Source organism: Scomber scombrus, chromosome 2 (assembly GCF_963691925.1).
Source record: "Scomber scombrus chromosome 2, fScoSco1.1, whole genome shotgun sequence".
Taxonomy (NCBI): domain Eukaryota; kingdom Metazoa; phylum Chordata; class Actinopteri; order Scombriformes; family Scombridae; genus Scomber; species Scomber scombrus.
In genome coordinates, this window is record NC_084971.1 from 11,110,008 (window position 1) to 11,136,618 (window position 26,611).

Consider the following 26,611-nt stretch of genomic DNA (forward strand, 5'->3'; position numbering starts at 1 on the left):
GTTATCACAGTTGGCTGAGGGTGTATGTTTCAGTGCTTGTCACACTCATTCAGATCATTTCATTCTTATTTGTTCAGTCTGTAGGAGAAGGACCGCTGTGTCTGATTCTCACAAAGGGGAATGTACAATACGACTATGCCCTTGTTTCCCATCATTTGTTAACAAACAACTTTAGTAATAAAAGTTTCGATTAAAACCCCACTATGTGTCCATTCTGAGTGTGTGTTAATGCTCTGTTGTTGTGGCTTGCGTGTTGTAAGATGTGTAATCGATGTTTGTGTCCATGTAAAGGATTGTGTGTATGTGTATGTGTGTGTTTGTGTGTGTGTGTGTTTGTGTGTGTGTGTGTGTTTGTGTGTATTTGTGTGTGTGTAGCAGATATAAATGTGCCACATATAATGAGTGAGGGAGGGCATGTATCGTCATATGTAATCGTTGATTACATATGACGATTTTGAGCAGCTGTGTCACAAGCAGTGTCCGTAAGTTACAACAGCGAGGAAAGGAGATGAGATATATTATGAGTCTGTTCTTTTTGAAAATAGACTCTGCACATCATTTATTTTGGCTGATAAATATCTCACAGTAAACCAGGAGGCAGTCTTTGTGAGTAGATAGGCTCTTGTGCTTTCTTTTGCTGGTTAGAAGCAGGGGGAGGAGGGAATATCACGCTATAACTGTCCTGGGACTCTCTCCAAGGTAAGTGCTCAGGATATCTGTGTGCGTGTGTATGTGTGTGTGTGTGTGTGTGTGCATGTGCATGTGTGTGTTACAAATAAGACTGGGAAGCAGATGGGCATATTTATACCTCCACTGATAAACAGACAGGCTGCAGCAGCCACAAACATGGTGGTTCAATGCAACAGAGTAAAGAGAAAAAACTGAGACTCTGCTTGGAACTTCTGGGCTGCAAGAAGACCAAAACCACACTGGGGCAGATCAGATCAGTCAGAACCTCAAACCTTTGGTACCAATCAGGGCAGAAAGCAGACTGGACAAGATCAGCTCCCGAATACGACAGTAAACAACTGCAGACGACAGAGAGAGGCAGAGTGTGAAAGTCTCAGGAAGAAATCTGACAAGACAAAGGAGAGCAGTTATGCCACGCTCAGCAGGAGTGGAGTGAGTGAAACAGCTGCATGTGTACAGTGTGTGTGTGTGTCATTTTTGTGGCAAGAAATTGTTTAATTCAAACTAATAGAACAGGTTAAGATATTTCTACATATTTAGAGACACTCTGTGATGTAGTTGCTACGTGCAAAGCCAGAGAGTCTAAATACAGCTCAGCGTCACATGAGGAAATTAGAGCCACCAGTGCAGATCCTGCATGTCAGTGTGTCATAATGTGCCTCTTGTTTGGAAGCCCAAAGGGAGAAGATTTCTCGACTGCCATCCTGAAGCAGAAACACAGACCAAACAGACTCATTGTGGACGAAGCTATCAATGAAGACAGCAGCATTGTCAGCCTATCACAGGTGTGTGTGTGTGTGTGTGTGTGTGTGTGTTTGTGTGTTTGTTTCAGGTGTAAATACATCACAGTCTTGAATGTATTTGATCTCAAGACTCTTGTTTTTCCACCAGAACAAGACAGAGGAGCTGCAGCTCTTCCGGGGGGACACAGTGGTGTTGAGGGGTCGGAAGCGCCGCCAGACAGTGTGCATCGTCCTGACTGATGCCACCTGCGGAGATGAACGGATCCGCATGAACCGTGTGACCCGCAATAACCTGCGTGTCCGCCTTGGTGACGTCATCAGGTAGAGCTTACACATGTGAAGTGAAGTTTAAGGATATTACATGAAAGATCAGGAGTAATCTATTGATGTTATTACAGTATTCATGCCTGCCCTGATATCAAGTATGGAAAGAGGATCCATATCCTCCCCATAGATGACACCATTGAGGGCCTGACAGGGAACCTCTTTGAGGTTTTCCTCAAGCCATACTTTCTGGAGGCTTACCGCCCCGTACATCAAGGTACCACAACACCTCTGACACAGATTGTACTGCAGGAACACAGTTAAAACAACCTATTTCTGGTCAGCATGTTTGTTATTTAACAGCATGTTGAATCATATAATCACTGTAACAGCATCCTGAACACATTTGGATGCTCCTCTGTGTGTGCTGTAACTTGTTATCTGTATTGACAGGGGACGTCTTCCTGGTGAGGGGGAGCATGCGGGCTGTGGAGTTCAAGGTGGTGGAGACAGACCCGAGCCCTTACTGTATCGTTGCCCCTGACACCGTCATGTACTGTGAGGGAGAGCCAATCAAAAGAGAGGTCTGTGAGAGATTTTTATGCCTCTGGGTTGTGTGTGTGGTTGTATTATTGGCCATTTGTGCACAGCAACACCACACTCAAAACTCTAGCTATTTCAAGATGGTATACTACTCTTTGTCTAGTACCTTTAAAGTACTACATAGTGAACATTAGACTATATCTGCAACTGTGATGCAGACTTGAGGACATCGTGCAATTTATGCTGTTTTTTTTTTTTTTTTGTAAAAGGCACATTCATGCTGCAAACATCCTCATTTCTACTCAGTAGGGTTGAGATGGGACTATGCAGGCCACTCTAGTAAATTAAAATGATCAAGAACAGGAACACTGAGTATGTTCATGACTGAGAATTAACTTAACCAGATCTGAATCTTGTGTATTGCCCTGTGACAGGATGAGGAGGAGAGTCTTAATGACATTGGCTATGACGACATCGGAGGTTGTCGAAAGCAGCTTGCCCAGATTAAAGAGATGGTGGAGCTTCCTCTCAGACACCCCGGCCTTTTTAAGACGATAGGAGTTAAGGTATCATACACACACACAGAGACAGCAGACACACACAAACTATGAACCCATCTGCATCCTTCCATTCTAACATTAAGACATTTCTCTTTTCATGACTCAGTGTGTTCGTCCCTCCTCTTCCTCAGCCCCCCAGAGGTATCCTGCTGTACGGCCCTGCAGGCACAGGGAAGACCCTGGTTGCGCGAGCCGTAGCCAATGAAACCGGCGCCTTCTTCTTCCTCATCAATGGTGAGGCTTTCTTCTGCTCACACAGTGTCACAGTGAGACCATCATCAACTGCTCGTGCATAGTGGAAATGTTTTTCTTTTCTATTTATGTCTCTGTGTGCGAGACAATGTGTTTAAAATATGTTATTTTGTGACAAGGTCCTGAGATCATGAGTAAGCTGGCTGGAGAGTCAGAGAGCAACCTGAGAAAGGCCTTTGAGGAAGCAGAGAAAAACGCTCCAGCCATCATCTTTATTGATGAGCTGGATGCCATCGCCCCCAAGAGAGAGAAGGTAAGCAATGTGGAACAAGTTAGAAATCTTCTTTCTGATGCGTCACATCGTAACATGTTTGTGTGTGTGTGTGTATGTATGTGTGTGTGTGTGTTTGTGTAGACCCATGGAGAAGTGGAGAGGCGTATAGTGTCCCAGCTCCTGACCCTGATGGATGGCCTGAAGCAAAGAGCTCATGTGGTTGTCATGGCAGCAACAAACCGACCTAATAGTGTGGATACTGCTCTGAGACGCTTTGGTTAGGACACATACATGCACACACAATGCACGCGCACACACACACACACATACATTATACGCTGACAAATACAGTGATGTCTCTTTTCAGGCAGATTTGACCGTGAGATCGACATTGGAATCCCAGATTCAACTGGCAGACTGGAGATCCTGCAGATCCACACCAAAAACATGAAACTGGCTGATGATGTCGATTTGGAGAGGGTGAGAAAGTGAAGCAATCCAGTCAAAACAAACATAAAAACATATATGTTTAACTTCAAAGGAAATTCTTTCAAACTGAAAGGATTACTGGATACTTTGAAGTAGTTGCAGAAGTTAATCTAATTTTTTAAGCAAACCAGAACTGACATAGTTCCACCTTTTCATGTCTGAGGATGTGCTGTCAGACCATTGGTTGCAGTGTTACACTCTGCAAACACATCACATTCTGCTGGCATCTATTCCAATCTTTTGGAGCTGCAATGATTAGCTGATCAATCAGTAGTCAATCACCAATTATGTTAATGTTTAATTTATTCAATAGATCGGCACAGAGACTCACGGCCATGTGGGCGCCGACCTGGCTGCTCTGTGCTCAGAAGCTGCTCTGCAAGCCATCCGCAAGAAGATGACACTCATAGACCTGGAGGACGATACCATCGATGCCGACCTGCTCAACTCACTAGCTGTCACCATGGACGACTTCGAGGTATACAAACACACACATATACACACGTACATACTGTAGTTCCTCCAGAACTGTCATTTGTAACTACACAACAACTAAAAGCTTGACATGAACATTTCTTCTCCCTCAGTGGGCTCTGAGTCAGAGCAACCCATCAGCTTTGAGAGAAACTGTTGCAGAGGTACCTCATGTCAACTGGGAAGACATCGGAGGACTGGACGATGTCAAGAGAGAACTTCAAGAACTGGTTCAGGTGGGAGAAACACATACAAACACTCACACCACCAAATGCCGCACATATCTACAAACACCAGCCCCATCAACATTACATTAATCTCCATCTTGCTCCTCTCAGTACCCAGTTGAGTATCCGGACAAGTTCCTAAAGTTTGGGATGACCCCATCTCGGGGAGTGTTGTTCTATGGTCCCCCAGGCTGTGGGAAAACCCTTCTGGCTAAGGCCATTGCCAATGAGTGCCAGGCTAACTTTGTCTCCATCAAAGGACCTGAGATGCTCACCATGTGGTTTGGAGAATCAGAGGCCAATGTCAGAGACGTCTTTGATAAGGTGGGAACAGAGCAAAGAAAATATAACCTAAAACAAGAGTGTGTACATAGTTAACTGGAATCTGTAGTCTTATCTATGCAGATCAGATATATTCAGTAACACCTGTCGCTCTTATGTTTAAGACTGCATCGTTTTTGACCTCCTGACCTTTTCCCTCTGCCTCAGGCCAGGCAAGCAGCCCCCTGCATCTTGTTTTTCGACGAGTTGGACTCCATTGCCAAATCCAGAGGGGGCGGTGGCGGGGATGCAGGTGGCGCAGCTGACAGAGTCATCAACCAGATACTCACAGAGATGGATGGCATGTCCGACAAAAAGAATGTTTTCATCATAGGCGCCACGAACAGGTGCAGATTTAGGGATGATGATTTCTGTCTGTACTCTGTGTCATTACTGTAGCTTGACGAGTTGGCAAATTTTAAATCTTCATTTCTCTTCCTCTTCATCCCACTTTCTTCCCTATTCTCATCACACCAGACCAGACATCATAGACGCAGCCATCCTGAGGCCGGGCCGTTTAGATCAGCTCATCTACATCCCGCTCCCAGACAAACGCTCTCGCAGCGCCATCCTACGCGCCAACCTCCGCAAGTCCCCTATTGCCCGAGTTAGTGATACTCACAAAGACCCATTTTCCTGCTAATCTCTCATCTCTTCATTTATGTATTAAAAGTATTAATTGTGAAGAATATTCCTTGTAGTTGATGGAACTGTATTGTTAAAGGTACACTATGCAGGATTTTCCGAAAAAAACAAAACATGTATGGGCTCATACAAATCATCATTTATGACCCACTAGAAGAGTGTGGCGGTTTAGGAAGCTACAGAAACTGTGCTCACTGCCTGTATTTTCTTATTATGTTACCATGTTTGAGTCGTGTCTGGGCGTCTACCCTTGGACAATGGAAGTGTTACCCTCAGCCAATAACAGCACGCAAGGTGGCCAATTGTAGCAACCAGGTTATATTACAGTCATTGTCTCTTTCCTCTGCTCTGCTCTGCTCTCTGTCTCTGTGTTATGGATGTATAAAGAGCTGCAGGTCTGTGTGTTTGCTTGTCTGAGTACAGGGCTGAGCTATATACACACACACAGAGCAGAGAGACCACAGTGGACAGGATAAAGCTCTGCATTCACATAAAAAATCCATTAATCTGTCACCTTCCAGCAGGGTTGTGCAGAGGGCAGTGGCGGCTAGTAACAAAAATGTTTGGGGGGGCGCAGTTTGATGGTTGGTGGTCCTAGGGTTAGTGTCAAATAAGCCGTAGCACCACTTCATACCGCAGCAAAAAAATATAAATAAGAAAGAAAAACTAATCTAAAAACAACACAACACACTATAATGTCCCCTGGTTTGTCCCAGTATGGTATCTCTGACCCACAGAGAGAGGAATAAAAAATTATAACCAGACATGATAAAATGCCCATTTCACTCACATCACTTAAAGATACCAGCAGTTAAAGCAGAGTTACCAATAAGGTAATATGCTTAAAAAGAGACACCACCTATATTTTAGTTATTGTGTCTTCAGTCCTGATTTCACTGTAATCTGTTAGTTGTTGCAATACCTAAACATGACAATAGATGGCGCATTAAGCACTATACACTGCTGTGATTAGGCATAATTTATTTAACTTATTTTAATAATGAAATGTACCCCAAATCAACTGTAATAGTCAAAATTACTTCCATCATTTCTTATCCTGCATTTATGCATTTTAGTTTTTTACACTTCATAGTTATGTGTTTTATAAAGTATTTTTAACACTTTACAATATTAATAACAGGAAGGCAGCTACTACCTGATCTTTTATATGTCCTGTTGGAGCTGCTGGATGCAGCCACTGACTGAATCTATGTTCCTCTTCTGGAGCTTGGCATAGCAGAGGTCTACATGTGGCCAGATGTGGTGAAACAGCTGCAGAAAGAGCTCAGCAATGCTCAGCAATGCATCCAGCTAGCCAGCTCCGTTTATCATAACAGCAGCAGGAGATACTCTCAGCTCCTCCATCACCTGCTGCTGCTTTATCCTCTTTCTCTCTTCTAGTTAAAGTCTTGTGAAATTAGGTTTTTGTAGAGAAATTACAAAATAATCTTCTTTAATTTCCGCGGCTCAACTTTAACGTCATCTCCTGAACCTACCGTCAGCAGGAGTTTGGGTGACAGCAGCTGACGGGAGGGCGTGAATGACAGCCGGAACTGTCCAATCACAGTAGATTAAAAAACATGAAACAACAACAATTCGCTGCCAATAAAAATGGGCGTGTCCGGGGCGCACTGAGCTGCACCCCGTGGGAAACGTGACGTAGGCCAATGAGAGAGTAGCCTCAGGTCATAAGCTTGTCAAAAGTTTGAGGGCTTGCATTGACTTCCATTAGTCCGGCGCCCCACATACAGGAAGTACATATAGAAATGAATAAAATACCATTTGGAATCGATTTATAATGAATGATGACAGGTGCTTAGAGGCTAACAGGACCATCTTGCTAACAAATACTATTTATTTCATAATTATTTAGCATTTTCTAATTCATTTATGTTTAATATGTTTAAGTAGATTTTGGCCAGATATTTGATGGGGGCGGCGCCCCAGCGCCCCGCATTGACCGGCCGCCACTGACAGAGGGGTTCTTTATTTTTGATTTAGGATGTAACCGCCATGAAACAATTAGAAAATAATGTTTTATTCATCTGATTAACAGATTTATTTTTGCCAGCGCTGCTCACTCTCTTCAATCACTCTCTAGCTTGCTCAGCCAACACTGCACTCTCTCTCTCTCTCTCACTCAGGAGGAGGGGCCAACTTTAAATGCAGTGTGTTTACAAACATCAACTGACAAATCCTGCATAGTGTACCTTTAAACTCCGACACTCATAATATCTTATGAACTTATATGTTTTGATGAAACTTTATCCTCTAAAAACTGTTGTAATTACATTCTGCAGATAAATGTAGTGCGTAAAACATGAAATATTACTTTAAAAAGTGTCATTACCTTTTACAGTCAGTACTGTAGAACGTTTAGTGACCAGGATAACCCTGGTTCCCTGAAAACGATACATAACAGTACTTAGGTTAATAATTTCTCACTTTATACTTCGGGTTGCACTATTTTTTTTAACTGTGAGTAGACACATAAACAAATATCACCGTATCATGTAAACCTAAAGATTCAACACCTTGGTTTTCCCACCTCTTTTTCTTTGTGTCTTTCCTTCCTGTAGGACGTGGACCTTGAATACCTGTCTGGTATCACTGAGGGTTTCTCTGGAGCCGACCTGACAGAGATCTGCCAGCGGGCTTGTAAGCTGGCCATCCGTGAGGCCATCGAGGCCGAGATCAAAGCTGAACGTCAGAGGCAGAGCAGACCGGGCATCCCCATGGTCAGACTCTCTGCACAGCATCCTTGCTTACATGTCCCACGTTGACATTTTTTAAACAACACACACACACACACATACATGCTCCACACCTCAAAGCAGTACCAGGCTTTGTGTGCTCGGTGCAGAATGAGAATGTGGAAGATAAAAAGTTCCCTAAAGGGCGGCTGTGTGTTCGTGTAACTTTCAGCCTTTGGACTGGGAACACACACACATGCATGTATACAGTGTACAATATATTTTGTTTCCATATGTAGTCAAAATGTTTTTCCTGGTCTGCAGGATGAGGACTTCGATCCAGTCCCAGAGATCAGGAAGGACCACTTTGAAGAGGCAATGCGATTTGCTCGTCGCTCTGTTAGTGACAATGACATCCGTAAATATGAGATGTTTGCTCAAACTCTGCAACAGAGCCGAGGTTTTGGGAACTTCAGGTACACAAACACACGCAGTACAAAATGTTTGACTACAGAAAACCTTCTCGTGATTTTTTATGATCTTTTTTTTCCTTTTGCTATTAAGTTGACCTTGATTTTTTTTGTTCCACTTAGGTTCCCCTCAGCTACTAGTTCACAGTCTGGGAGTCAAGGATCAGGTTCTGGGTCAGGGAGGCCAGGCTTGTACAGAGAGGAAGGCGAGGATGACCTTTATCAGTGAAAAAAACTCATAATTTAATGGAGCAATTTAAAAAAAGTGTCAACCATAATAACATCAAAGCACTAGGATTGTACACACTGTATTCTGTCTGCACTTTGAAAACAATGTAAGTTGTGTGTATGTGTGAATTTAAAATGTAATAAATATATTTGTATGGCTTTATGATCACTCTGCTGAGGTTTAACTTGGAATACTGACTGTGTTGTTTTTTCACATGTATCACTTAAGAATACAGGTTTAGAGTACAGCTAGTAAAGGGTTTCTGTTTAGTATCTAAAAGGTTCAATTCACACAAATAGTGCTAAATGGTACCTAGTAATGTACAAAGCCTCAGTTTTAGGCTTGAAGTATCATTTCACAGTTAAATTAAATCTAAAATGAGCGTTCAGGCCCTCAAAGCATCAAAAAAAGATTTTACCTGAGAATTTGAAAAGAAAGTAGACATTAAAAAAACAACACAATGAATCCGAGGCCTTCAGGATCTCTGGGGGTCTGGAGCTCTTAATATATTTTTGTCATGTTATTTATGAGATTTAGTAATGTTGAATCATGTGTAGTAATGTTGAATTGTTTGCTCTAGGACAATAAAGTCTTATCTTATCTTGTCTTATCTTGTCTTATCTTATCTACGATCTCATGCCTTGTTAGAGAATAGTGAATTTGAAACTAAACTGTAATGTTTGTGTAGTTTACACCATTAACATTATGTTCCCGTGGACCCTATAGGTATACTTTTAGTAATATCTAACAGGTGCTTTATTCAGTCATACTAGCTTCTTATCACATTGTGAATCAGCGTGTTACTAATGACTTCATACCATTGTTTCTGTTTCTGTTTTAATTAGAGCTTTTTAAAAATGTATTGGAGAGTCAAAAGCACCCAATTATGTCCATGCAGTTTTAATAGATGGTACTATTTATTCAATTCATGTTTATCATAGGTCCTAATTTGGACTCTTCAGGACAAAAGCTGCAATTTGCATTAAGGAAAAGTAAGTATTTTCGATTTACACAATGTATAAATTAACTGTAACTTTTCTAAAATAATTATGTTTTTCAGATGACTTAAAATACATAACTAATAATGTTTTGAGAAGAAATAAGTTACAACTTTTAAATATTACCAACTGAATCAGTCATTTTGTCATGATAATGATTTTTAAGTTGAAAGCGGAACCTTTGTTCCGTGGCTGTGGGGACGGTGTTTCTGACGCACCGCTCGGCTGTTTACTTTTCCCGGGGAGAAACGGAAGTGGAGACGGGGGGAAGGTGACCGAATGGCATAGAGCTGAACAGTCCTAGAAACATTGGATTATCACGGATACAAAGCGAACAGAGCATATTAATATAGTTTAGTTGACAGTGTGTGAACCATGGGAGCTCACCTGGCCAGACGGTACATTACAGAGACCGACACCGAGCCGGACCCGTCCAGAAAATATGAGTTCGACCCGCAGTTCGGCTTCCCGGAGAGGAAAGAGAGAGGTGAGTGTGTTTGCAGGCTGCAGGCTGGGTACAGTCAGCCTGCTGTAATATTCAACTTTTAACTTTAATCAATCGTATCTTAACTACAAGCTCATATTTATTCCTTATAGAGTGACTTACAGGCGTGCCGTAAAGCTGCGTCAAGTGACGCACACTGTCGGCTGACTGTCACCTAATGTTGTTACTGGGTCATTATTTATTTTAATTATCATTTTCCATCATTTTATTTATAGAAAGCGTCTCTTACGTCAATGACCCTTAACTGACACAAATTAGACTACAGACCCCCAATCTGATAAGGGTTTTGCTTTTAGATGTCTTATTATAGGAGGTGTATGAAACCCATACCCAAAATATTCTTAAATCATTGTGTTACTTAATTAATAGGGAAAATTCATTATTCCCCTATCTGCTGGGACCCCGTGGAATTCCCTCAAGGGCCCCTTGGGGTCCCCAGACCCCGCTTTGAGGACCAGTGACTTCCAACATGTGTGATATTAAGACAATAACAGAAAACAATCAGGAATCATAATGAAATAGAGATAACATAAAGGACATGTATGTATGGACATTCTCATTGTTCATAAGTTGGATAGACCCTAAATATGTTGTTACTGTAACCTTCATAGTCTTGGGCAGGGTGACGGGGGAGAAAGTATCCCCACAGCAAGTTATTCATGATGTTAACAAGTGTCAAGCTAATTGTAAATTTTTTTTAATGTAAACTACGTTTTTAGCTGGCACTCAATTATTTCAGGCATTTGAAATTCGAGACCACACATAAAAACAGTTTCTTCTCCTTGCTTTCACACCTAACCGTTAACTGAGGCATTGTGTAATAACCTTGAAACACTATAATACCCATTATATATGTGTGTATATTTTATATATATGTAAATGTATATATATATATATATATATATATATATATATATATATATATATATATATATGTACGTGTGTGTGTGTGTATTCGTTTAAAATACAAAATGTGCAAATTTACTTTTCAAATTTCATCACATCACTGGTTGCACCCATCACTTCTTTTCACTCCTTGTGTCAGATTCTGCATTAGTGTAAACTATGGATGCACCAATCCAACTTTTTCAGTCCTGACACTCTGGGCATCGGCCGATACCAGTAATGATAAAATACGCTGTATTGCTTGGACTTGGATCATTCTTTTATGTGTAAGGAAACATCAACAACAAATAAATACATAGATATAAATGTACTGAATTTTCATTTATTAAATTAATGGTGCCTGATACTAGATCGACTCACTGTCACTGATACTTGACTGTAGTGTTGCAACTCCAGTGTAAACACACTTGGCCAAAAAAGATGATTCTGAAATGTATATTTCAGTTTGTATTTCAACACTTGTTGTTCTGGGTTTCCACAACTTTTGAAGCATGTTTGACACACTAAACAAAACTCCTACAATATCTTTGTATTTAATAAATAACAAATGCTACACGTATGTAGCTATAAAACCCATCATTACCAAAGGTGTCTGGTTGATCAGGATGAGGACTGATTATCATGTTGAACTTCAAGGTGTGTTTTGGTATTTTTTTTATGTGCACATGCAGATTCATGGAAAGTTATGAATCTTAGCAGAAATTATGTGATACACAGTGAATCTGAGGCCTTCATGGCCCGTGCAGATCTGGAGCTCATACAGTCTCGTTTGGGGCCACAGCGCAGTTGTCCACGGCGCAGTTGTCCACTAACTCTCACCTTGCTAGAAAATAGTGAATATTGAGCTTAATTTATATGTTGCAGGTATTTTGGTAGTGTTTTTTATGTGCATATACAGATTAATGCAAGGGTAGAATACATATAAATACATGTCATGTTATTTCTTTGATGTTTAATTTAATCAAGATGTGCTTGTCAAAGGGTGATTGTGATGTTTTGAGACAAATCTTGGAGCTGCTCCAAAGACATTAGATAAGGTAGAAACTCCTTCAACTGTAAATGGAAATAAAACTGATTTTGACGCACATCTTAAGCATAATTAACCACAGAGTAATAAAGACATTGTCAGTGGAACACACTTTTAACATATGTCACCTTGTCGAATCAATTTGGTTTAGTTTGATGTGAGTTGGTAAGGAGAGCCCCTCTAAAAGACACTGTCAGGAAAAAAACTGTTTGATATTGAGTTGTAATATCTAGAATATTGAATGCTATGAAGACTATACAGGACCTCCATCCTGGAGGCAAAGGACATCACTACACTGAAAACTACCATGAAATCATCCAGATAAGTGAATAATTGTGCAATAATATTATTTATTTTATGTTTACATTTATTTATTTTATGAATCTTGACAGGATTTGTATAACAGACACCAAATCCAAGTCACAGCGCGGACTCACGTGTATTATCAGAACATATTTGAACATTTAAAGATGTCTGAACTTGTTTAATCCCTTCGGCAGAGATGGTAGCGACTCAGGACCAGATGAACTTGGCCCAGCTGCCTTTGGAGCAGAGGGACTACTGTGCTCATAACCTCCTGAAACTCATGAAGTGCAAGCGGGACAACTGGCCCAACTTCCTGGCCTGCAAGCACGAGAGACACGACTGGGACTTATGCGAGCACCAGGAGTAAGTATTTCACAAAGGGTTGCGATATGTGAAAGGTTGGTTTATATATAAGCTTGACTTTTCTATATATTGTTAACTTAGTCGGTTGACTGTATATGTATATAAAACCATTCTCTTTATTTGAATGCCTGAAGTCGGAGCTTTCTGCCACGTTACAAGTTCAACTTCTAATGGCGCTTAAATACATTCAAGATCATCAATCTCCTGTCCACCTTAACTGTGTACTCACTGTGTTTCTGTCTCCAGCTATGTGATGCGTATGAAGGAGTATGAGAGGGAGAGGAGGCTTCAGCTGAGGAAGAAGAGGATTGAGGCCCAGGCTGAAGCTGCATAAGCAGTACATCCTGATTTCTTCTCTGTATATACCTGCTGCTGTTCTCATTAAACAATCTTGTTTAAGCTCTACAACACCAGAATCTGTTTAATGTCTAAACACACATTTTTTTCTCTGGCTGAAAACATGGTCAGAAACATTTATGTGATCTTTGGTCGACCTAAGTGAAACTGTGATTTGTTTTTGAATTTGATATCTGCAGGAGTCCATGGTCCAGGGACAAAGTAATTAGTCTTTGTTAGTCAGCACCACCTTGTGGCCATTTGCTTACATCTACCAAACGTCTTCCTAAATCAGCTAAACTTTGAACTAAAATAAATTACAGACCATTTTGAATATTTGGCCATTTCTACTAAATATTCTTTATTCTCCACCATTTTTTTTTACACATGCAATATTTAGATGAGTCTGAGTATTGTTTTGACCATTTTCCTATATGTGGTTGCCAAACTCTTGCAGGTATAGGCAAGGCAAGGCAGTTTTATTTATATAGCGCATTTCATACACAGTGGCAACTCAATGTTATACAGCTACATGCGCTTGAGAGGTATAGCCTCTCAAGTGCATGTAGCTCAAAAACAGCACTCACGTGTGAATAAAGCTGCATGAAAAAGAGAGCTACAGTGTACAGACTTTTCTTCTGTACATTGTTTCTTTGGTACAGCGCCTGTTTTAAAGTGTGGGATGTGCGAGTCACATTTTTTTGGTGTAGACTGTTTGACATGTAACTTGAACACATTATGCCACTGGAACCAAACTTAGATGTGAGCTGACACCCTTCAACCCCGACTGAATGTGTAAAAAATTAAATAATTAATGTAATTAACTGTTTTGCGAATTCATGATGAAGTGCAAACTTCTCTGAAAAGGATTTAACTATTATTCAAAAATCATGACTTGGACCAAAACTTTGTCTTTTAACTTAATACTTGGTTTTCCCAACACAGTATGTAGACAGAATATCACATTTGAAGACACAGATGTAAGTCATTATTAATACACCTGTAATACTGCAAATGACTGGGCAAAACAATGACATTTGATTTACCCTTTTTTTTAATAAATTACACTTCATCAGACATCAACAAAATTAAATGCAGTCATGACTTCAAATTTAGATTAATTAATATCAAAATGGAACAATTCAAGATTTGCTGAATATCACCAGATGCAGATTCAGCCCCAAAACAACAGTATCAGATGTCATAAGAGTCGTTGGACATCTTCCAACTTACTCTATTTATGTACAGTTAATCATTTAGTACACACTGGGTAGTTTGAAGGTGAAGTCTGATAGGGGGCAATAAAAAAATTAGCAAGTATAGTTTTACATTTTCACTCAACATGACAGGGATCGAGAAGGGGGAAGGAAAAATTGGTTAGATTCTTTAAGTCAGTCTAACAAATGTGGATCCAGTGAAGATTTAGGAGGAAGTTAACAAAAGGAGGGGACCCTTTTCACTTTTGGGGTGGAGATGAATGGGCGAGGGAGCGACCATGTGGTCCTTTACAGGATGAAGGGTACAATGGGTGAGCGGAGAGGAGGGTAGTCGCGGAACTCCTTCAGGTAGCTGCGGTGCTTTCCCTTGGCCCACACGGTCATCTGGATGAACCCCACCAAGGTGAAGAAGGCCACCGGCAGACACTGGGTCATCAGTGTGAAGGCGAACCAGGAGCCCAGCTACAAGAGGAGGAGGAGGGATGTTACATACAGACTGACACCACTAGAGGGCAGGAGTGCAGGTCTAACACTAACAAAAACTTTGGTGTTTTGTCAATTAAGAAAAAAAAATTATACGGGGCAATATAAACAGGAAGACTATGTGGTTAAAACCTCCAGCTGTGCAACAATGTTATGTATGCTTTATGCTAAATTTGACAAATCACCACTGTGTGTCCAGTAAGACTCTTCAGCTACCACATGCTAAATAAAACATGTTACCTCATAGGTGTAGTTGGGGCAGGAGACCAACAGGAAAATCCAGGTGAAGGGGTTCTTGGTTGGATAGGGGATCTTTCTGGTCTTGGAGCCTGGATGAAGAGAGAAGAAGAGGACAGAGTGTCAAAGAAAAAAAAAGATCTAAGTAGTTAGCAATTACTTTTCTCTTGATCCATTAATCAACTAGTTGTTTCAGCTGTTGCCATAACCATACAGTGTTTGAGAGGCAGACAGTAAAGATGTGACTGGCGTGTTTACCTGGTGGACGGAGGTTGCGGAGAGCAATGTGGATGGAAAAGTTGCCGATCTGACAGAACTAAGAAAGAGGAAACTGATCATTGACACTGGTAGCAAAAAAATGTCATGTCCTGTATCTAACAAAAAAAAAACTTGTACACTTCTGAGGATGTCAAAGATAGAAACTAGTGGGCAAAAATACCATTGAAGTGATGTTAATGACACCTTTGTTTATATTCATCAGTCAAATAAAATCAAAGCTCTATAAATCAAAGGACAATGTGATGAATATTACCAAGAAGATGATGAGGGCCAGTTTGATCTGTTGCTCCCCGTAGACTGCAACAAGACGCAATTAACACAATTAAGTACAGATGAAAAAGGAGTTACAATGACCAACATGTAGGTGTAGGTGAATGCATACTCACTGGGGGGAGTATACAGCGGGTGGTTGATGTAGTAGGCCATCCATGCTGCAAAACCCCAGTAGTAGGTACAGTTCTGAAACACAAAATGTGACAGGAAACATTGTCTTCAAGACTTCGATGTGGTGGTAGAGATACACTTTTTAAATCAGTAATGTAATCCACGTGGCATTTTTGCAGATATTAATGTAAGCACAGATGTATCTCACCTTAAAGATGTTGCGTAACGGCATGGTTCCATGAGAGAAGCGATGGACAAACAGGGTCTCCAGCAGCCTCTTACAGTAGTGAAAAGAGTGACACATACAGGCGAGACTGGAAAAAGCAGAGACATGTATTAAATCCAATTCTCCTTAAAAATTAGGCTGCAGGTACATGGCATCCTCTCAGTGAGAGGAAATCATTAATTGACTGTTTTATCATCTTGTCCAAGAGCTCTGTCTAGATAGGATTGTAAGGCTAATTTCCACATTGATATGAAAAAATAATGTTTTAAAGGAATAGTTTGGGAGTAAGATGCAGGTTAGCTAAACTTAGAATAAAGACTGGAAACAACTAGCCAGGCTCACTATATATCATTCTCTGTATCTTTGCCGTGAGGTTGTCAGGCCACTAGAAAAGACTACAGGAAGTAACTGCACCCAGCCAAGAAATAGTCTCACATATAACACCCGTAAAACCACAAATTATTGTAAGGCAAAGGTTTTTAACTGATTTAAAAAAAAGAAAAGACACACCCTGTAAATAGTGAGCTTTAAATGGGGTAGTACCTTTGTGCTGAGCTAAGCTAAACTGCTGCTGGTTAAGGCTTAGACATGAGATTGGTGTTGATCTTTTTATCCAATTATTTGCAATAAAGTTAATACATACTGTATTTCCCAAAATGTCAAACTATTTCTTTAAGTTCTGACACTTTAAACTTACAGAGGCGCTTGCATGCAGTGATCAAACACTGGAGGAAAAGAACAATCTATCTATAACTATATAGAGTTTGTTAAGGCCTGTGTTGGAGACACTCACTGTACGACCCAGTGTTTACTGGTAGTAAAGTCATATTTGGATGCATAGATGAAGGGAACTCTGAAGTAGAACATCAGATAGATGACCAGAGGACCGGTATACTCTGTCAGGAAGACCTAAAGAGAAAACACAGAAAGCAGGACAGCATGAGTCAGAGCTGTTACACATTATCTAGTGCTAATGAAGTTTGTTATATTTTCCTCTACCTCAGCCTGGAGACCCAGTTTAACTCAGATAAACCAACACTTGGCACATACTTGTATTCATTTTTAGCCTTTATTGTTGTCATGCTGTTCATTTAATGACTTGCTGATGTGTTAGGGTTATGTAAAAGATAAATATGCTCCCTCTGCTTTCTTTCCCTTCTATCTCTCCTCTCTTTCTCACTCTGCTCCAATTTCCAGCGTCTGTAACTTCAGTAAATTAACCTCCAAGTCAAGAGGAAAACTTTTGCCCCACACATGCACACACTCCTTTTTTACCCAGCGGAAAATCTCAATATAGCTCTGCTTGATCCCACTCGTGCTCTGATAAATGTGGGCTTGTCTGAACTCTGGACTGGGTCCGACTATTCCCGTGTTTGGACTGTACTCACTGTGACCCAGCTGATCTGAGCTCCCAGGTCTCTGAAGTAGAATGTTGCCGTGGTTCCCACAGGAAGATTCTGCAGAACATCCTCGTCCTTCAGAGACTTCCCCTCTGAAATACACACACACACACTTACTTAACACACACACACCCTGATATTTACATTAAATTATGATTAGCAATCATCACGTTGATGAACCTTCACACTTTTGTTGACTTACTGGCGTCGAGGCGAATGGACTGTCTTGCTGGGTACCACTGAGGATCTGAAACAGTCATATAAACAGACATCTTAAGACAGGATATAAAGTTAGTGTTTCTACATGCAGCTTGAGGATTTACTTGATCTTGAATCTGATTTATGAGGCTTTAGTCGCCTGAGGAGATATGACACTCACGGCTCCTGTGGAACATAGACTTGATCTCCCCGATAGTGGCATTTGGTTCGACCTACAAATAACACCATGATAAATAAGCAGAGGGACATGTACAGACACAAACACACAAAGGAACAGATAATAACCCTGTTTTCCATTCATGATGGTGATTAGTGATAAATTTAGCTCTGGCTGTGCCCACACACCCCATGGACGTGGGCTATTTAACAGCTGGTATTAGGGTTTCAAAGAGCCCACACACACACACACACACACACACACACACACACACACACACACACACACACACACACACACACACACACACACACACACACACACACACACACACACACACACACACACACACACACACACACACACACACACACACACACACACGACCTTGTGCCAGGCTGCCAGCAAATGGCCGAACTACCACAAATATAAACACAACAACAACGCACAAACACGAAGCGCACACAAATGAAAATCAGCTAGCAGCTCTGTGAGATTTGAGCAAAATGCTAACAGCGGCATGACAACATGCTCACATTTGACAATGCTAACGTGCTGATGTTTAGTAGGTGATGATGCTAACCATGTTCACCATCTTAGTTTAGCGTATTGCAATGCTAATACTTTCTTATTAGCACTGTTGACAAACTTAAGCTGAAGTTGATGTGGATATCATTAGATCAGCAGGTGTTGGGTCATAAATCAAAGTATTGGCCAAATTCAAATTTGTGACATGATGAACGAGCTCTATGAAAAGTCAGGGGGTCACCAGAATCTTTACAACTCATATTACTGTGGCCCAGTCCTGCTAGTCTTGTTTTGGTTTGACAGCTCCTTTTTAAAATGATTTTTTTAGTTTTACCTGTTAAGCATTTTTGACTTTTCAACCTGTTTCCATTGTTCAGATTTTAACCAGCCTTTAATCAGCTGTTTCTATTCATTCTAGTAGATTATGAAAATAAACTTGAAACATGCTTGAGATGAGCGAATATCATCTTTACCTCCATCCTTTGGAAATTATACATTTTCCATCTAAATTCAAATTATGAAGTTCAAACATGAAAATCACTTTATTCTGCAACTGTACAACAGGAGCACAGTGACTAAAACTAATACGAAGACTAAGCTATTAGTCTTTTCTTATAGAAGCATGAAGACTAACCTGCACATGACATCATTTTAACAGTTCAGATGTCTGCAACAAAAATCTCTCAATCCTCTGACATTCATAACTTCAGTGACAAGTTTCGCGAAACACTTTAGTGGTGATTGGTATGGATAGTATTTGCCTGCTGGCCTGGGCGAAGAGAACTAAGATGCTTTTGTGAAATGTGTCACTATATAATTAAATCAGTGTCTGCGCAAGACTGTGATATGAGAGGAGACAAAAGCAGAAGAGATTACTAAAGTGTATAACTCTATAAATATGTTGCTTTGTGACTTCCTACAGGAGCTCATACATCTACACAAGATACACTGGAACAAATGACAAGGTACAAATGTTTGTATTTCCACATCCCTCAGACATTAAATGGTAAGTTACTTAAGTCAGTATACTATTCAATTACATAGCAATTTGAGCATTGAGTTTGGCTATTACAGAGCAGACATGTTATTAGTTGCTTAGTAATTGCCAGTCCTGTATTAAATTACTGTTTAGCATTGTTCTATATAAACAGTGCAGTTATACTATAAATTATCTCAGCACCATGGTTAGAATATCATACCCAAAAGTTACCTTTCAGGGGAATTTCAAGAAAATGATAGAAACTAAATCATTTTCTGAATTTCAATGCTCAAGACAGAACAGCATGAAATTAGAAATGATTGACAGATTAACGTTTTGTAATAGTTTTTTCTATTTTTCTACTTTCCTCACAGCCTGTGTGACCCAGCTGTAGTAGACTGCTGCTGTAATCGACTTAGCTTCTGTTCATGTCGTCCTGAAGACCTCATGCCATTTTCGGCAGATGACATCACTAAGAAACCAACTCTCTGTGACCCCTGTAGCCTCCCCCTCCGACCCCAACCCCCCCACCCCTCCTTCTACAAGCTTCATTCAGTACTGATTATGGGTTTGTCTATATGTCTATTGTCTATTTATGGGGTGTGCTATATTATATCATTCATGATAATATCTGTATAATGTTTTTAATTTATATTGTGACAAAGGCAATATACAGCAACAACAAACATGGCTGAAAGCTAAAGTAACATCGGTACCAGCTCCACAGTGGAGGAGTTAGCTCCAAAAAGGGGAGTGACTGAGAAGTGTGGAAGTGATTTGGTTACATAAGATCAGATGAACAACAAACCACGTTAATACGCAAGAAGTGCAAGAAAACAACAAACTTTCACCACCTAAAGCAGATGTGCCTGGTCAAGTATGAGGAAAAAAAAAAATCCTGCACGAAGTATTGCGTCATTTTATCAAAAATATCATTATCTCAAAAATACTCTAAAATGTTGTGATATTATTTTAGGGCTATATAACCCCTTCTATAAACCTTGACCCAGACATGATGTAATACTGCAGTTTTATTTCTAACTCCATTAACCCATTTTAGGAAACCAGTCCCCCCCAAAGGGCCCTCTGTCCAGATCCAGATCTATATTGGTAATGACTGCCTCACCAAAAGGTGTTAAGATTGTGGATGCTATCACCATGGAAACTCTGCTAATCCGACAACATGGTATAATCCAACAAGGATAGCACCTTATGCTTCTCAGTCCTGAAGAGCAGCCTTTGATAAGCCGAGTCTGTCTGTCAGGGTAACACCACTGTAAACTTGACTAATGCAACGCCACACACCAACAGGCCTCACACCAACAATATACTGAACCCTCCTAAAGCTACAGCACTGACCCACAGGACCAACAGATAAATGCTGTCTAACACAACAATAACAAGGTACAGGCCAAGTGCTAATTACTGTAAATATACCTGATAAAACATGCTTAGACCTTCTATCAATATAAATACGACTGAAGCCTTTTAGTCTTGACTTTAATCCATCGGTAAATAAACTGGCCCAAGCAGACTGTATTAAAATGATAGTCTGTAAAATCAATACTGCTGCCGGTAATGTTTAATATCCTGCAAAAATGTGCTGACATGAACTGCAGAGATGTCTGTTTTAAACTCTTCTTCCACTGTGAAGCCACACAGAATTAAATACCTAATTTAATTAAAATAAAAACACTTGCACACCAAACCCTGTACATTTTTTCCTATGTATTGTACACCTATAATTACAATTTTTATCATCTTTTTACTGTGTACTTACTCTGTTTGTAGTGAACTGTGTGCATGTTTTCTGTGAGCTATGCAAGACATTTTCATCACCTTATTATAGACAAATTACTGAAATCTCCTTCAAATTATTTTAAATCTTCTCATGATGAAAAAGTACATTTTTAAGTACATTCTTAAAACCTTCTCTTTCACTTTCCTTATGGCTGTAAATCCTTTTTACTCAACTTAACCTGTTAACCAGTAACATATTTCTAGTTTATTGTAAATTAAATTGTTTTCAAATGTATAAACAAAAACACAAAGTATATTCTGACACTTATGTATGTTTTCTATGTAGAAACTGTCATAAGATCAACAAAAAGCTGTAAACTTTTCATTAACATCTCAATTCAAAGTGGCATCTATAAGTGCACAATACAGAAGATCATAAAGTATAAAAGATTTATGAAGTGATGACACAAAGTACTTTCCTATAAACATTTCAACACAGGGAAGTGAAGTTTCTGAGTACACTTTCTTTATTGCCAGGAGAAAGGTGCAACCCTACCTTCAGTTGTATGAATATTAAGCATGAATTGCTCAGACATGAACATTATGTATATTATTATTGATATTATGAAAAAATCATATTATGCAGATATACATATGACACAGAATTCCCACAAGAGACAGGATGTGGACACTGCCTGTTAGCAGATGCAGATTTGAGTCCAAGGATGAAGTGATGCTTTATTATTGTAAACTGTACCTTGTACCTCGTGCATCTCTCTGACACAAAACTAACACTGAACCAGTAAAGCTTAATGGAGGCAGGATTTATTCCAGGGTTGTCACACTTGTTTTGCAGTAGGTGATCATGACATTTTGTCGACCCCCTGCGTGTGCCAAAAACTCCCTCCACACCCAGGTAACTGAAGCCAGCAGTGTTGTGTCTCATGTTGTGTCGATGGTTACACTCACAAAGCTGATTGACAATGACGACGACAACTACAGCAGCTCCACTGCTCTAGAAAAGGTCTCACTTGCACACACACAGACTTTTTACAGTAATATATGACCGCCAAACTGCACGTTGCATTTAATGAACATACAGACGCACACACTCAGACACAAGGACAATCAAACATGCACCTACAGTCATTAACAACACTCATGAGGTTAGTAAAGTAAAAGAAGAAGTTCTCACCTTATCCAGAAAACAGAGCTTGTCCTTGGTCTTGGCATCCAGTATCTCCACCTCAAAAAAAACAACAGCTTTTTTAGTTTTTTTAGCAGGTTTGCGTTTGACTGGCGGCTGGCTCACCAAGGGTGGAGATGCCGCCGCCGCCCCATTGAGCGTCTTTTTACCGCCGGTGGCCTCTAGTGCTAGGGCATCCATGTCCACAGTCCTCCTCCTGAACTCAGTTTATTCACTTCTCCCCCTCACTCTACCCCTCAGCTTTCTCGTCACTCTCCACCTCTTGACTTGTCTGTCCCAGATCCTTGCCAAACTGGAAAGAAGAGGAGAGGGGGAGCACTCAGCTGTGGAAATAAATCTGCCCCCCCCCTCCACAGCTCCACTGCCCCTCCCTCTTCCTCCTCTATGTCATTCTCTCACCCTCCCTCCCTCCCTCCCTCCCCTCCTTCATTCCTTCACTTCTGGCGCACTGCTTTATTTAACTGCCAGCCGACCCCTGGAGCGCAGACATATGCCACATGTGTGTGCATAGTTGTATACACAGGAATGCCCACTAGTCCCCTGGCAAACTGTCCGCAGTAGATCATCTGTGTGTATCTCAAAGGAAACTTCATGTCAGAGCTGCTGTTTTGGTTTGGAAATATAACCCCTAATAAAAGGACACCTGATGACCCCTGACACCTCTGAACCTCAGGTTAAGTGGAAAGAAGGAGAGGAATTATGACAAACAGTGGCACCATCTCTCCAAGTTTGACCACCTCTCTTCCTCCTGCCAGCTAAATATAAACATCTACTGCTAACTCCTGCATAAGCAGCCCTCTCCCTACAGACCCCCCACCTATCTACGCCTACGCAGTGATGTCATGGGATCTCTGTTGATTATATTTTGCAGGACTGTCATTCAGTCCTCAATGACTCCATGTCCATACTACAGCGTGTTCGTGTTGTACCTTGAAACCAAACTCTTGTAGTGCCAGATCGCTCAGTCACACGCAGAGGGAGTCGCCCTTTCCTGCCACCACAGGGTGTTAATACTCCAGACTCTCTGGGCTTAGTTGGGGCATTCCCCTTGGTGAAGCCCGACCCCACCCCTCTACTCTCTAATGACCAACATTTAGAGATACAGTTTCCATAATGAATGAAAGACATATAGTCACAAGTGGCAGCACGGAGGTTTAGGCCAGACTGATTTTCTATTCAATATTAAATCAACGGACGTTTATGAAATATTGTCTGTTATGTGAAAAAAACACATCTTTATGTCCTTATGTTGGATTTTTGTTTTTGGTATGCACACTTGTGCAACATCACATGTTGAAAGGTGAGCATCATTATAAAATAAACTCTTAAATAAACAACAAAGAACAGGATTTAATCCTAGAGGCCTAAATTTGCTAATCCTTTGGTTTTTTTCCTAAAGTGAATGCAAACACTCGCCTACACTTAAAAAAAGGGCAGGACACATGAAACCGCAGTTGAGACTCAGGGGATCCAAGCCCATCTCTCATCTTCTCTGTGCCAGGCATACCCACTGCCACCACATCTTGTCTATATAAAGCCTCCGCCTGGCAGTGATAGTCTGTCCTGGTAATGCACTCCGGGCTGAAGCACGGAGAAATGAGCTTTAATTGAAACACTGACCCGTGAGTGGAAGCATAGTTTTGCTGGCTTTTCCTGTACACTTCTGCCCATGATGTCACAAGGTAAGAGACAACTTGTGAAATCATCGACAGCTACTTGTTAAGACAACGAACAGATTTGAAATGTTTGCTTATGCTTTGCCAGACAGAGATCACTGAAGGTGATGCAGCTCTCTGGTGCTACCTGCTGTAAATGCAATGAAACTATGATTAAACTGGTCTAAATGACCCATATGAAAAATACATTTTCACTTAATGTTTTCACCAGTTGTGTTATGTGTCAATTACACATATTACTGTTGCTGAAATTAATCACCACACAGTCTAACAATGTTTATATATTGGCTGATCATTCAGTTTCAGTGACCATATACAAAAACATTTGCACTCACTAAAAGTTGCTTACTGGTACTTACTGATAAGAGGTCACATACTGTATTTTTTTATAAATGAGAATAGTGAATAGTAGATTGTGACTGGGAGCGGTGGTCTGTCTTTAGAGCCCACACCTCACCTGTCAATATGTGATCAACCCACCAGTTTTTCTTCTATAATTGACCTCCACTGAATATGAGGAGTCATATTTCAGTCTAGTACTGTGTCCACTAGTTAAAATGTGTGTACTATCCCACAGTAGCTTTGTAATATTTCACAAGTGTGCAGGCTACTGCAGCCAAGGACATGGTCAAGGGAGATCATGTTGATCAGGCGATAACTGATGATAAAAGTTGAGTCAATCAGATAGTTCAGAGGTCGCTGTAGTGGCCTGATTGGCACATTGGCCTGTGCACATAAACGATGTGCAAACCAGTGCAAACACTGAAAGATAAAAGGTTGTACACAGTTATAAAATAAAAAAGAAACTGTATCAACGTATTTATTTTTCATGAACTCATGAACTTTTATCACCCTAATTTTCTTCTGCCCCACCTAGGTTTCAACATCTACACCTGTCTACAGAATGGAGGGGAACTGGAGGTGCCACTGGTTGGGTTGGTTTCAGTCAAGCTGCTTCAGATCCTGTCTGATGGGTTTTACTACTCCTGAAACTATTTCTTAACATGTAGAGAAGCTTTCTGTGTTTGTAGTTGTGCAATGGATAGAAAACAATTACAATGGCACCATAGGAAACAATTAATTACACGAATGGTGCAAAAACAGTAAAACAAGGCTTTCTGCACAGTCAAGACGGGGTGTCACAATATATTCTTTTTTTCTGAGTTGTGGCTGACTTTGAGTTGTTTAAAGCAGATATAAGGTAATAAGGCAACCTCAGCCCTGGTTTAATCCACCAAGGCTGAGACTGCGCTCTTGACTGTTCACCTGCATTGTTGGGTAATGGTAATAACAAGATAAGAAGCGCCTTGAGTCACTCCAGCCAGAGATGGCGCAGTATCCTGCACAGGAACCTACACTTTATATCGAAAACTGCACAAATACCAAACACAATTCCTTTTAACTGCGGAGGAAGGTTGACTATTTAAACACAGTATCTGCTAATACAGCCGTTAATTTCAAATAATGAGAGGCCACAAAGCTCCGGTGATAGCAACCAGCTCATGACAGGCGCTGAAGCATGCTTGAGTCCCTGCTCATTTTAAAGCTCTATATTTGACGGTTCTGGTGGCGTTTATACTAAAAAGATACACCTGAAAAATCCTCACTGGTCAGATCCATAATATTTTGCCTCCGTAAGGCGCCCCATTGACGGTTTAGAGTTTCAGGGACACTACTTACCTCGTAGTGCTTCATCTTGGCAGTTTTCAACCCCTTCCTTAAAATCCCGGAAGAGTGACAGAGCAACCTCCAATCAGCGGAGTAATATGCGACCAGGCGGCCGCTACATCCGCCATACAGCCAATCAGAGCCGTCAGAAGTCAGGCGAACACACCCGTAGTGTCAGCGATGTAGCCAATGAGATTTGAGCAAATTGAGAGGTCTTGGGTATGCCAGCATAATTGGATTTATTCATAGTTAGGCTTTATTGCACTTTGAATAGCAGCTCTGTCCTCACTCATCCAACAGAAGACAGACTATTGCTGTATAGAAAACTGTTTGTATGTGTGGTGACTCTTCCATTCTTAACGTCTTATTTTTCTTTTTTCATTTCATTGTATTTATTTTATATCTTGGCAGTTTTTTGTCCTTTAATCTTGCTCGATTTGAAGTTTCTACATATTCAATTAGCCATTTTTTTCAAATTTGCACTTTTAAAACACTATTTAAACCTTTAAATATTCAGTTTCTCTTGTTCAAATGCGCAATTGTATACGCTGTTTTGCTTGTATATGAATGGTGCTGCATCAATAAAGTAAAGCCTGTTCTTGCTTGTTGTATTGATAGCTTACTTTAGTAAGTCAAATTGAACTCTGATTCTACAGGAGGATTTTTACACTGTGTATTTGTTTGGCACAGTTACTCAATAATAATTCCAAGTACAGCAGCAAAGCAAGTCAACCCAATGTCATAATAAGCACAAATTGATGGGGAAATACATTCTAAGCAATACAAGTTTTGGTACTTCCCAATCCAAATATACAGACCAATGATGTTTCATGTCTACTGTACATATGCCTGGTCTGTGGACCTTATTCAGAAGAGCCATTATTTTTATCTTGATGTCTAAATATACAGGCATGCATACATACATACTTCGAATTGATAACCTAATAATACAAAAG

The 26,611-nt window shown here is 40.5% G+C and overlaps 3 protein-coding genes across 4 annotated transcripts; 2 read left to right on the forward strand and 1 right to left on the reverse strand.

The window, feature by feature from the left end:
• Positions 1-857: 857 nt before the first annotated feature.
• Positions 858-9,413, forward strand: zgc:136908 (Transitional endoplasmic reticulum ATPase). The gene is made up of 18 exons (XM_062441076.1): positions 858-967; positions 1,364-1,475; positions 1,582-1,754; positions 1,832-1,974; positions 2,151-2,281; positions 2,675-2,806; positions 2,932-3,034; positions 3,172-3,305; positions 3,408-3,543; positions 3,634-3,746; positions 4,069-4,233; positions 4,343-4,465; positions 4,568-4,780; positions 4,946-5,124; positions 5,255-5,384; positions 8,002-8,160; positions 8,440-8,591; positions 8,709-9,413. Exons 1-18 carry the CDS (start codon positions 858-860, stop codon positions 8,812-8,814), a joined length of 2,514 nt encoding a protein of 837 aa, XP_062297060.1. The 3' UTR covers positions 8,815-9,413.
• Positions 9,414-10,055: 642 nt separating this feature from the next.
• Positions 10,056-13,327, forward strand: ndufb7 (NADH:ubiquinone oxidoreductase subunit B7). The gene is made up of 3 exons (XM_062427497.1): positions 10,056-10,299; positions 12,751-12,919; positions 13,166-13,327. The coding sequence occupies exons 1-3, from the start codon at positions 10,188-10,190 to the stop codon at positions 13,251-13,253; spliced, it is 369 nt and encodes a 122-aa protein (XP_062283481.1). The 5' UTR covers positions 10,056-10,187; the 3' UTR covers positions 13,254-13,327.
• Positions 13,328-14,286: 959 nt separating this feature from the next.
• Positions 14,287-25,729, reverse strand: tecrb (trans-2,3-enoyl-CoA reductase b). Of its 2 annotated transcripts, XM_062427485.1 has the most exons (12): positions 25,668-25,729; positions 22,300-22,350; positions 17,861-17,912; positions 17,684-17,728; positions 17,470-17,573; positions 16,875-16,990; positions 16,064-16,169; positions 15,858-15,930; positions 15,725-15,768; positions 15,451-15,508; positions 15,196-15,284; positions 14,287-14,934 (listed from the first exon to the last, which is right to left on the reverse strand). In XM_062427485.1, exons 1-12 carry the CDS (start codon positions 25,680-25,682, stop codon positions 14,761-14,763), a joined length of 927 nt encoding a protein of 308 aa, XP_062283469.1. In that variant the 5' UTR covers positions 25,683-25,729; the 3' UTR covers positions 14,287-14,760. The 2 variants fall into 2 exon arrangements, with proteins under 2 accessions (XP_062283469.1, XP_062283460.1); XM_062427476.1 differs by lacking the exon at positions 25,668-25,729 and having other exon boundaries at positions 22,300-22,641.
• Between the last annotated feature and the right edge of the window lie 882 nt (positions 25,730-26,611).